At 45.4% G+C, this 11,554-nt stretch overlaps 1 protein-coding gene across 15 annotated transcripts in view; it reads left to right on the top strand.

Moving 5' to 3' along the window:
* The window catches only part of LOC131884098 (uncharacterized), a 123,192-nt gene extending 112,975 nt beyond the window's left edge, over window positions 1-10,217 (top strand). For 11 of the 15 annotated variants that reach the window (XM_059231741.1, XM_059231742.1, XM_059231747.1 and 8 more), the window contains 7 exons: window positions 6,463-6,722; window positions 6,860-7,039; window positions 7,205-7,381; window positions 7,472-7,803; window positions 7,897-8,125; window positions 8,234-8,430; window positions 8,682-10,217. In XM_059231741.1, the coding sequence (XP_059087724.1) occupies window positions 6,463-6,722; window positions 6,860-7,039; window positions 7,205-7,381; window positions 7,472-7,803; window positions 7,897-8,125; window positions 8,234-8,430; window positions 8,682-8,819 (1,513 nt within the window). In that variant the 3' untranslated portion in view covers window positions 8,820-10,217. Of the gene's footprint in view, window positions 1-6,462; window positions 6,723-6,859; window positions 7,040-7,204; window positions 7,382-7,471; window positions 7,804-7,896; window positions 8,126-8,233; window positions 8,431-8,499; window positions 8,597-8,681 lie in introns of all 15 variants that reach the window. The other 4 variants (XM_059231743.1, XM_059231745.1, XM_059231746.1 and 1 more) reach the window with 4 other exon arrangements.
* The last annotated feature ends 1,337 nt before the right edge of the window (window positions 10,218-11,554 follow it).

Here is an 11,554-nt window from a genome sequence, read left to right on the forward strand (position 1 = left end):
CAAAGCGAAAATCTTGAGCATTCTGCCTTGGGATTGTTATTTTTTTGAGTGGACGAAGGAGGTCCTTCGTTATTAAGTTGTCGCTTGATGAGTTGTGGTGGTTGTTGTTGTTGTTGTAAGCTCCATACACGTCTGGTTAACTTGCAGCCTCGGCTTTTCATGGGAGAGAGAAAATGATTGCCATACGCCCATAATTTCAAGAAGTCGTGCTTTGTTCAAATAAGGAAAGATATGGTTACTCCACAATTACGCTATTGAAGGGGGGGCTTCTTCTTCTTCTTCTTCTGTGTTCTGCCTTCTCCCTTCTCCTTCTCTTTCATGCCGAAGCTTGTTTCAATCAGATAACACGGGGGACTGTAGAAACTCTCGGAAAATCCTCTGAGGCATCATCTCGCCAACACCTCTCAATTCAAATTGTTGAACCCAATAAAACCCATGCAGAATTTCAAGCCATATCAAGCACGAACGTCGGGGGTTTGGCCATTTCCTTTTTTACTAAACAGAGCTTTTGAGTGGTTGTGCAAACCAAGCCAGTAATTACTGGTCCATTGTTGAGAAGTTGACCTCCCGGATGAGTGCAGAACAATGTTAATTTCTCTCGAGTCGGGTCAATTTCAGCTTGGGCGTTCAAGTACCCCTTATTTTGTTCAGTTTTCGCCCTTCCTTGTTGGTCCAACCAATTTGCAAGATTGTAAACCATCAACTCTTTTTTTTTTTTTGAGTGAAACCCGGCAAGAGCCGATATTTTTTGAACAAGTATTGACTTTGAGATCGGAACGCCGTGTGCGTGACCTCTCAAGGTTTTGACACATTTCCATGATGATGGAATCCGTCAATATTTGATCGGACCAAATTTGTCGAAAACTTCATTGTATCAGGCCCATATCCAGAGAGCGGAATAATGTGGGCTCTTTTTTCGTCGTCTGCCTACCTGCCTGTCCAATGTTATTGTTGCACCGCTTGAGGCTCGACGAGTTCAAGTGAAGTAGGCGTCTTTATCCTGGCAGCAATCTTTCATTTCCATTCAAATGAAATTCCTTAGGGTTTTCAGGGCTCCAACGAGAGGGAGGGAACCCTGGAGGAACCCGGGTCATGTCTCGATCCTTATCAGTCTTAATCTGATTTCCAAACTTTATTAGAACGAGCTCAAGGCTTACTCGCTCTCTTACGTACGTAGATAGGAAGATCAGAGGTGAGACCCTAGGATTTGAACAAAGCAACCAAAACACAATCCTCAAGATTTTCAAAGCCAGCCAGCCATCAAAGGCAATACACAAAAGCAGCTAGAGGTGAGTGGGTGTGCTCAAAGTGCGAAACTCATGAATCCGGACGGATCCAGCTTGCTCTCATTGGTCCCGAGCCGATTGAGGAAATCCTTTGAGCAACTCAGTGCTCAAACTCAGCATTTCTGCTCATCCCCGAAACTCGCCAAGAGAGCTGATCAATCGAGCTATGCGACAAAACTTTCCTCGACAAATGCTCCGAATACAAAGACATTGCAAAGATCAACAAGGCGACTGAGCACCTACGATCAGCCCATCTGTCGGGACGATTCCCTTCGGAGGATCTGCCGTCGACGAGCTCCAGGAACAACTGGCGGCAGACCCAATGAAGGAGGATCTCCACCATCCTCGTCCTCCACCTTCTGCGATATCAAGATTGTGGCTACCGACGAAAACTGCGATGAAACCGTCCTTTTAGGTCCGGAACGCGAGCCTTTGAAGCGAGCTCGATCGTATAACCCGCCTCCTAGTCATTCACAAGTTGAGAGATATCGGCATCGGTCCGTTATGGTTGACTCTGACATTCCGGGCCATGTCAAAGCCAAAGAAAGCTACCATGAGCATTTGAAACGAATGCATCGATCGTCAGAGAGGCCGAAGAGCGATGAGTGGGGCGGAAAATTCAGCAAGTAAGCATCCTCCATCAAGATTGATTGCACTCACTTGCATTTGAATGGTTGGGTGTTCCTGATCTCGAACCAGCGACCCCTCGGGCTGTCAAAGATGGCAGATCTGGCGTCATTCATGAAACTTTTATGTTTATCCATTCAATTCGACCTCTTGAACTTTTTTTTCGTTCCTTCTTTCTTTCTTTCTCTCTCCTCCCTCTCCTCTCCTTTTTCATGCCCGAATCTCACTCGATGGTCGATGGAGTGGTGAAACAGCATCTTCTACCGAAGACAATGCTCAATTCAATCCGTGTTGGGCACCAATTTCATCTTTTAGAGACCTCATAAAAATAGCCACAAAAATAATCGTCAACGTCCAAGAGCTCTTGTTTTATTTCAGCTCGAGCAATGAAAATACTACAAAATCCTGCGATGGGAATGATCGCACCAGTGAAGAAAGGGTGTTCTATAGTTCGGTATTATAAGAACGAGTCGGTGTACTTTTACCCCCAAAACATTTCCTCTTGACCAGACTTCTCGGTTAATCAAAAATCGTATCCTTCCTTCGTCCCCGCCTTCAGAGATGCTAATACAATTTTTGGGTCTAGGTTGGGAATGGCTTGGGGCAGTGGTTGGTACGGTTGGCTTGGCGAAAATTGGCGAGTAAATCTGTTTTTGTAGCTTGCTCTGTATTTTCGCTCCCTTTTAACAACTACTTGTGTGTGAGTGAGCGAGAGAGAGAGAGAGTGGCAAAAATGGGCAAAATTATAGCTCTGAAGCCCGTTTGGTCCGACCAAAGGCTCGTTATATGCATCAGCACATACTCTATCTGAATGATACACTGACAAAGGGCAGCATAAAGGCAGTCAGTCGTCGTTGGTCGGAGAGAATCGAAACGATTTGCTTTGTTTCGAATACTATTTCAATGTGATGCCATTGGAGAGGCATTACAACAAGCTCTTTAACGATAATTGCAGATATTTCCTTTCTTTGACTCGGCCGACATTCTCTGTTCTTGTATAACAACATTGAAGATATGCCTTTTTCCTCCTCGTTGATGTCGCTCTTGGTCATTCTCATCCTGGAGAGACAGAAAGAGGCAGAAAGAGAGAGAAAGAAAGAAGAAAAGAGATAGAGAGAGTGGGGCGAGTCTTTCCTCCCCTCAAGGCTGGGCGAAAGTGGCCAAGACCGTTTCCTGAACCTGAAATGATGTTTGAGTGAGCGTGTGTTGTCCCTGTTGCACGAGATTGTTCCCACCCTTATGTTCCCATCTGGCTACTTTGGCAAAGTCATGTTCCTCATCTTTCATCCATTCGTGACAGAGTGATTCACCATGAAACACCCGGGTCTCCCTCTGCCCAACTCACTACTCGAGTAATGATTGGATCAAGATGATTCACCGTTCCCAGTCCAATTCATTCAAAGATTGGTTCGCCCCCATGATTCATTAAGGCAATGTTTACTACGAGTTCTCGCTGACGCTGAAGAGCATCTCTCAGCACCCGCCCAACACCCCCTGCTCAGTCCCGCACTAAATACGTGCACACCTCACACCCTGTATGTAGGTAGGTATGATGTGTGTAAGGACGTGGGTGTTGTGGGACAGCCAAGGGACGACATGGAAAAATTGAGACGAAAAACAAAGTTGACGGCAAAGAAGCGTCCCAAAGCCAAGCCATCATCGAGATCGGGCTCCAAAAGAGCAGGAGCAGTCTTGTTGCCCTTGTTCAAGCAGAAGGAACTGAAAGAACTGTCCCAAGCAATCATTGAGGAAACTACTCACTTCGTTCACGGACGGACCCACGGACCGCCGAACTGACGTTCGTTCGTGTATACTACTATATTCTATGCCGTATGTGTGGCATGAGGAAGGAGAGCTCAGGGAGAAAGAGAGCAGAGATTGTGCAAGAATCTTACCTTTTTTACTGTCACAGGCCCAGCCAACCTCTCTCTCTCTCTCTCTCTTTCTCTTTCTTGACTTGTTCAACTGCATGCACACTTTTTTCAGAAGTGTGTTTGAAGTTGTTCAGCGTGATTTTCAGCTTGTTCGCTCGTCTTTCCTTCCACCTTGGATGTCGGTCCTTGTTCAATTTGCTCTCGCTGATCAAAGTTCAGTTTACTTTGTCTTTGCAAGCTGTCTGTGCTTTTGGAACAGACTGGCTGAGTGTGACGAGTGCTGAAGCCCAAGGAAGACTGACTTCCACGGTCCCAATGAGGATCATGTGAATGGCGGAGCTATGCTGCTTCCTCCACAGCCGCCGAGCTAATGATGATTCATAAATATAAACATCATTATTTGGATGAGCATCGGAGCGCCCACATTTTTCTTCTTGTTCCACAACTGCAACTTCTGGCAGAACCTACGTTTGGGATCTGGTTCCAAGCGTGAAAAAAATAAACCTGGTCCAAACTCTATGTGGTTGAGGTTGGAACATGTGACTGGTAATGGCTTCCTCGTCCAATGTGTTCGCAGAGGCTGCCAAGAAACTGTCGATCGAGCGACGAGTGTCCGAAGAACCTTTTGGCAAAAAAGAAGATTCGAGAGGTGGAACTCTGGGCCGAAGAAGAAGAGCCAGTAGTAAAACTCCGAGTAAGCTCTCTGGTGGATCCTTCAAGGGCAAGTTTGGCACATTCGAAGCCAAAGATCGCCTACCACCCCGACCTGATGGCATTCCGACCTCGTTAGACTCGTCGTCAGCGAGTTCCTTGTCAAGCAGTGCTTCCACCGCTTCGAAATCATCCTTGAATCGAATCGCGAACAGTGCCAGTAACTTTCAGACCTACGCTTCTCGTTACATTGAATCGATCCGACCCAAGTCATGGGGCAAATCCGGGGGCACTTCAAACCTATTGGGTCCGCCGGTGCACTCCCTTGGGATTGGAACCAAATCTCCCGCGGAGAGTCGGGCGGAGTCTCCCCTAGGAGGAATTCCCCATCTGTTGATATTCCGCTCACCACCGGGTCGGACCCCTTCAGGTGAAGAGGGTCCCTCGCCACGCCTGTCTCCGATCCCTCGGAAGAACAATCTTCCCAAGAGTTCTAGTCTAAGAGAGGACCCCAGGTAGGGCCGAAAGATGGCGAATGACGTGCGAGTTCTGACTTTGAAGCGATGACTTCACCCCCGAGAATGAGCTAACCTCTTTCCACAATCGTATGAGCAAAGGGAACCGCCAAAGATCTTGTCATCTGTCTTTCAAAGCATATGAAAGAGCTGACCTCGGTGTCCTCAAAATCTCTATTCATCTGTCATGGGGTCCGAAGTAGGTTTTTTCTTCTGGACCAAGTGATGATTCTTGCCATTCCTTCTCACATGCAATCCAGATTGGATTAACAAAACTCAATGCTAGAAACAGCCAAAGCAAAGAATAGCCACAATCCCAACATTGCAATGGTCAACTTAAATTTCCGGATGTTAGATGTGATGTTTTTCTTTGGTTTTCAAGTTCCAAGTTACGAAAGTTCCGCAGATTTTCATCGCACGAAAGGACATATTTTGTGTGGGCATGAGAAATGCGAAATGTTCCCTACAGCATAATAATTTATGTGCTGGAACTTCCTTGTCCAGTATACCAGTAACATGCCTTCAAGCTCCGAGAAAGTGTCTCAAGGCATAGCAAAGGCCATCATTTCCGGATGATCCTCGGCTCGGCCTTAGCAGCCACTCGCTCGGCGTTGCACAAGCTCATTGCTTCAAGTTTGACCCACAACCTGCCTGATCTGCACACTCCATCTGTCTTTCAATGAACTTGGAACGCAGAGGATTGGACTGGCACCGCCCTCCTTGCAAAGACTCGGATCTAGAGGCCTGCTTGCCTGCTTGCCTGCTTGCCTGCTTGCCTACTCTTAAGGAGGAGTGCATTTCAAATTCTTCCCACAACTTTTGATGCTGTTTGGACCTCGGGTCAGAATTGTGATGACGACATTTGTACTTGTGAGTTTCTGACCTTTCCTTTCCCCGAGAATCATTTATCTCTCGTACTGAAGAGAAAAAGGGAAATTCCAATCGGTTCATTCAGATTTGAGTCGAAAACATTGAGGCGCCCATGTGTCATGTAGGGTAGTTCAATTCCTTGGAACCAGGTCCGTCTAGTTATTATGTTCTTGTGACTTATTCGAACATGGAGAAGAATGGGCCCTATATTTCCCAGATTGAAAAGAAAATCCCCCAGGTATTGAGTTTCATGAGTAGTCTCGTTAGGATAAGGAGTAACTATGGGGCTATCACTTTCAGGACCTGTCACTTTTTGTGTGATGTTCGAGGTGAAGCATGAACGAACATCCGAACAAACCCAAAGAGAGCTTTCGATATTTCATCTTCATCGTTGAGGCATGAGATTTACAAACTTGTTATCACTTCAAACACGTCTGCTCAGATCTTTTGAAATGCGTTTTCGCACTCGGGACCTCTGGTCTTTGCAGCAAAGCCAATACCCAGCCCCCCAGACTTGACTTGACCGCAGCCAGAACACCAGCGTGTTCCAGTGACATTGAGCAAAGACTTTAGCCTCATTGTCTCCATACTACAATTATTGTCACTCATCGAGCATGTTTTCCTGCTCTTTCTTTCTAGGTGGTTCAAACATATCACTGAGGCCACCAACGCTTTCAACTCTCGAGATGAATCCCAACGCGCCAGCGACCGATCTGGCTCGGACCTGTCTTCACAGAACGGTCCTCTGGATGGATCCAGTCAAGCGGGTGCTGCCAATGATCTCGTGGGTGGACCTGGATATGAGGGTGGGAAAGCCAGTGGGCGTTCCGAATCGTTCAAGAGCGCGAAGCACGAAAGTGATCGCGACAGCAATGAGGACAGCGTCAGCAAGAAGACAGGTTAGCAATCGGACTGAAACGGGATCTTTTGGGCCTTCAATTGGGGTGGTTCTCGGGTGTTGTGTCTCGGTTTGGATTTTTCCTATCGGTTTCTAACCTCACTTCATCTTCTTCCATCTTTTTGCACATATCCTCAGGTGACGGTAATGTCAATCAGTCCAATGATCCGGCAAACTCAAGTAGTTCCGGGCAGCGCAAGCGCCTTCAACGGGTAGAGATCCTCAAAATTGCAGAGCCATGTCCATTGATAGATCCTTCCCAGGTGGTGGTCACCCAAGGGGAGATCTTCATGGCCGAGCCTATTCTTACGCCCATAGGTATGATTGCCCATCTTGTAGTAGCAGTAGTAGTAACAGTTGTTGACCTTGTACTGTACAACACTCACACACCTTTTCTCATTAATCTCATACAAGATTTCATCTGGAAAGAATATGTCCTCTTTTGTTGGGATCCAAATTCATTTGTTTTTCGACCTCTTTCAGAGAAACTACGTCGAAAAGATTTAGAGGTGGCCAGAGCTCTCGAGGAAAAGAAGCAACTGTTAGCAGAGATACTAAATGTCCCAACAGAGCATTTTGACGATATTGCGGACATTGCCTCGTCACAGCCTTCCCACGACAAGGATGCTCGCGAAGTTCTCCTTGCAGCCTTGGCACAAGGTAAAATGGTCAACTTCATTGGCCATCGTGGCTTGCTACTAAAGTGTCTCTGGGTCCATCAGCTAAGATTCCCTCTCATTTCATTTACAGCCAAATCCCTGTGCGACCTTGTTAACCAAATCCTCAACATGAATGATGAAGACCGCATGGTTTTAGGCTCAGAGGTGTCTTTGAACTCGTCATATACTCGGAACACTTCAAGTTCGTCCAGTTCCACCCGAGAGCAACAACGGCCCTTATCCCCGACTAGTGGGATAAGTGGAGACGTGTCCACTGCCGGCAGTGGACCGTCATCATTGATGTCTTCGAAACTCTCTTCTTCCAATTCGACGACCCGACAACTGCATCCACTAACAGGGCGGTCTGCCGGGAAGCTTGTTAGCATTTCAGTCAACTTGAACAGTCAGTTAACCACACTCTTGGTAAGTGGGTCCACGCCGAGCTGGTTCCATTCCATGATGGGATGATCTGAACTGATGTAGGAGTAGTATACATTGATGACCATTCTCTTACAGGGCAAGATCCAAGAGCTGGATGAGGAGCGTGAACGCATGAAACGGGAGTTGCAACGCTCTCAAGAACAAGTCCATGCTTACCTCTCCCAATCGACGTCAGTTAGGACCAGTTCCATGTCTGCTGTGAGTCCGGGATCGAGGCCAGCCTCGTTCATTTCAGTGGAAGAGAGCTCGGGGGCCGGGGATCTCTCGGAAAAGGGTACCCAAGAGAGTGGTGGAGAAGATGATGGTGAGTGGCTGTTTGGTCCGGTCCGATGATATCAATGATGCGTCAGAGACTAGCATCGTACTGGATGGACTTGACTCTGTTTTGACACTGTTTTGCTTTGGTCCTTAGCTCTACCCACTAACATGTACGAAAATATCTCGTCAAGTGATCAGGACCTTCCCGAGCCAGTAACACCCACTAATGCAAAACCATTGGAGGAACCACCTGCTTCCAGCTCCGATGATTCCCCATCCAGTCCGGGGCCATACACATCTCTAAATAAAGAGGAATCTCTCGAGAACTCTCCTAGTGATTCGGATAAGACAGTACGTAACCTCAGAACCAAGTGTTTCTTGAATAACGGCCACGGTTTTGCCTAATTATGTGTTTCACAGGCTTCTTTTAAAGTGAAGATGAAACGTGGGGGGTACTCGAAACGACTGGTTTGCCTGGACAATGACCTCTGTGAATCAAGTCTTTAAAGATATGCATGTAATCAACAACCAATGGACGCCTCAACAATGCTTCTTATCACTTCCAACCCAGGATCCAAGACTAACTTCGATCCATTTTACAGGTTACTGAGTCGACACCTACCTACAACGAGGAAGCTCCGCCTTCGAACGAAACCGCCCCTGGACCCGATGAGACTGAAGATTTGGATTTGGCCGGAGCCAATGCAACTGCGTCCCCAGTCCAGGAAACCGAGGAATAACGCCGCAGTGTAATTCCTTGTAGTCGGTGCCAAACCGTCGAATTGAAGGCTTCCCTTCCGTTTGTAGGACTAGTCAGTGTTCCATATCCCTCTTTGCGTAGAGGAATCACAAGTGCCACCACCCAGAAGCAGAGTTCCTCTTTCCCATCTGACCATTTCGTGTGCTTGAAACTTTGGATCCCAAATCGCGGCGCTTTTCCGCCGCGAAAAAAGCGGTCCGAAAAGTCTTGGGCGCATAAGAACAAAAAACGCGTGAAATCTGAACAGAATCGCCAAGATAATGCGCAGAAATCACATATTGACGTTGCCACATTCCATTTACCATATTCATTTTGATTTCTGTCCTTATTACGGGGAAACTACTGACGCTCTACTTTGATGTTGATGTGAAAGAGAAGCAAGAGAAAGTCCATGCATGATCGTACGAAAAGCAAAACAGAGAAAAAAAACTAGCTTTTGGGGGCTCATTGTACCCTGACCCAAGACTGGTCGCCGGGGTTGGCGATATTGAACAGAAACACACACCCACACACACATATACACAACAACTCGGTCCTGTCCTTGCTTTCCTTGGACGGCTTTTAACCAACTGTGAATCGACTACTCGGTTCGTTTCGGCAAAATGTATCGTTGTTTGAGAAGAGGAAATGAAGAGTATCGCACTTTAAGAAAGAAAAGTATTAAGTATTTTCATTTGTTTCTGTGAATGTTGGATCATCATTCTATTTTTGCAGTTATCCCAAGTTGATCGTCATTGCAACCCCAAATTGGAAAGCCACCCAACCTCAGTCTCCTCATGTTCCTCATTTTCAAAGATCCTCCTCCTCCCTCATCCAACTCGAAAAGCCAACCCATCCAAGTGTAAATAGGTCAAAAGAACGCTAAATTGTGATGATACCGAAGCAAACTAAATGCAAGGAATCGAACCTTAACATAGAAACAACTACTTACTCCAATCAAAAACAAAAACAACCCGCAAATTGATCAAACCAATCTGCTTTGCACCTACTTTCGTTCTCCTTTTGAATTGCCCATTGCCAAACAGATGGACGATTTTTAAAAATCCGACAAGGACTTAGTTTTCATTTCCTGATTTTTTCCCTATGATGTGATCATTTTCTATCTCAACTACGTCCTGATGAGTTTTACCTTCGCTGACACGTCTTCTTGGTCCACTGAATTACTCTCGTCGGAAAGAGTGATTCTTTGCCGCTTCCACATCACCTTCATTTTCTCTCTCACCCTTTATAATCCTATATCCTCTATATATTATCTTATGAAAGAAGAAGAAAAAAAGGTTGATTATCATCATTATTATTAATATTATCATTATTGCTATCATCCATGTTACGTAATTTACCACACGAACACAAATGTAAATAAAAATGAAGAAGGAAATGCGTCATACCATTCATTTCATGCTTATTCTCAGCAAAAGGCTCTATGTAGGTTAGGCAAGGCAGTAGCAATGAAATCATAACAATTCAGATACTTTTTCGAAATCCCATTGTAATTCCAAAAGATGGGATTGTCATGAGCCAAAAAGAAAAGCTCGTTCCGTATTTATTTTTCTAGGAGCTACCGAATTATCCCTGCGGGGCAATCTTCCCAAAATTGCTGAATCCTGGGACTTTTTTAATAACAAACAACTTGAGCATCTTGTTGCAATGAGCTCTGAATAGGAATAAGAAGAAAATCTTCTGTGGGCTTGAGTGAAATATACCGAATTTCTTAGATTTCCGCGTTTACATGAATACGAAACCAATTTTAAAGATAACTTTCATGCAGCTTGACTATTACGGGAATTTAGGGTGAGGAATAACTATCAAAATTAACCTTTGGATGACAAGTACATTTTGTCAAAAGCCTCGAAGCGTCCACGGGAGCATCCTGGGTCTGTTGATTTCTTTGTACCGGTGTGTCAACCATATGGCGAATTGTAATATACTAGGTTTCCTTTCACAATGTATGCCGACGACAAGATCAATGATCCGGCATTTTGGAGACAATTCAAGAGGGGGCAAACAGTAGGCAGATGAGTGGTTGGAGAAACTCCAACTTTCATTTAATAGAAACAGGCTTTCGTACATAAAGAGTCGCAAAAAGTAGACTATTACAACCGCACGAATCAGAGAGCTATTTTTATCCGGAGTGCCACTTTCGAGATGATTGGAAACGGTCTCCAGAAAAAGCCACGAAATTCCTTAGGCTTTGACAGGATCTTGGCGATGAATTATCTTGGGCATTTCATACCACCAATGTTGAGAATAGTGTAAAATGGACAGTAAGTAGTTTTAGCCACCATGGAAACATCTCCCAACAAATATGAAATTATTTATGTACAATTCACTACTTGTCCAAAGTATATTAGAATATGGCCTAGAATTATTTGGAATGGCGAAGACAATGGACAAAATAGTCCAAATTGAGCAGAGACCTGGGCGTCCGATTGCAAAATTATATTGGAGAGAACACACGAGACCTTTATTCCCCAAGTTCAAGGTGCTCAAGGTGATCTGAGAAAGATCGTTGAAGAACAAGATATGTACCAAAAGTGTACCAAAGTGGAAACAGCGCCATTCTGGTCTCTACTCCCTCCCCTGATTTAACCTCGTGAGTGGACTCTTTTCAATCTAAAATGGGACATGTAGCGAGATGCTAATTCGAGCTACTGCGTTAGCTCCCCTCCCGTATAAATACCGTTGTATGTGAAATACAAAACCAGTACGATGTGA

The sequence above is a fragment of the Tigriopus californicus genome, chromosome 7 (assembly GCF_007210705.1).
Source record: "Tigriopus californicus strain San Diego chromosome 7, Tcal_SD_v2.1, whole genome shotgun sequence".
Lineage (NCBI taxonomy): Eukaryota > Metazoa > Arthropoda > Copepoda > Harpacticoida > Harpacticidae > Tigriopus > Tigriopus californicus.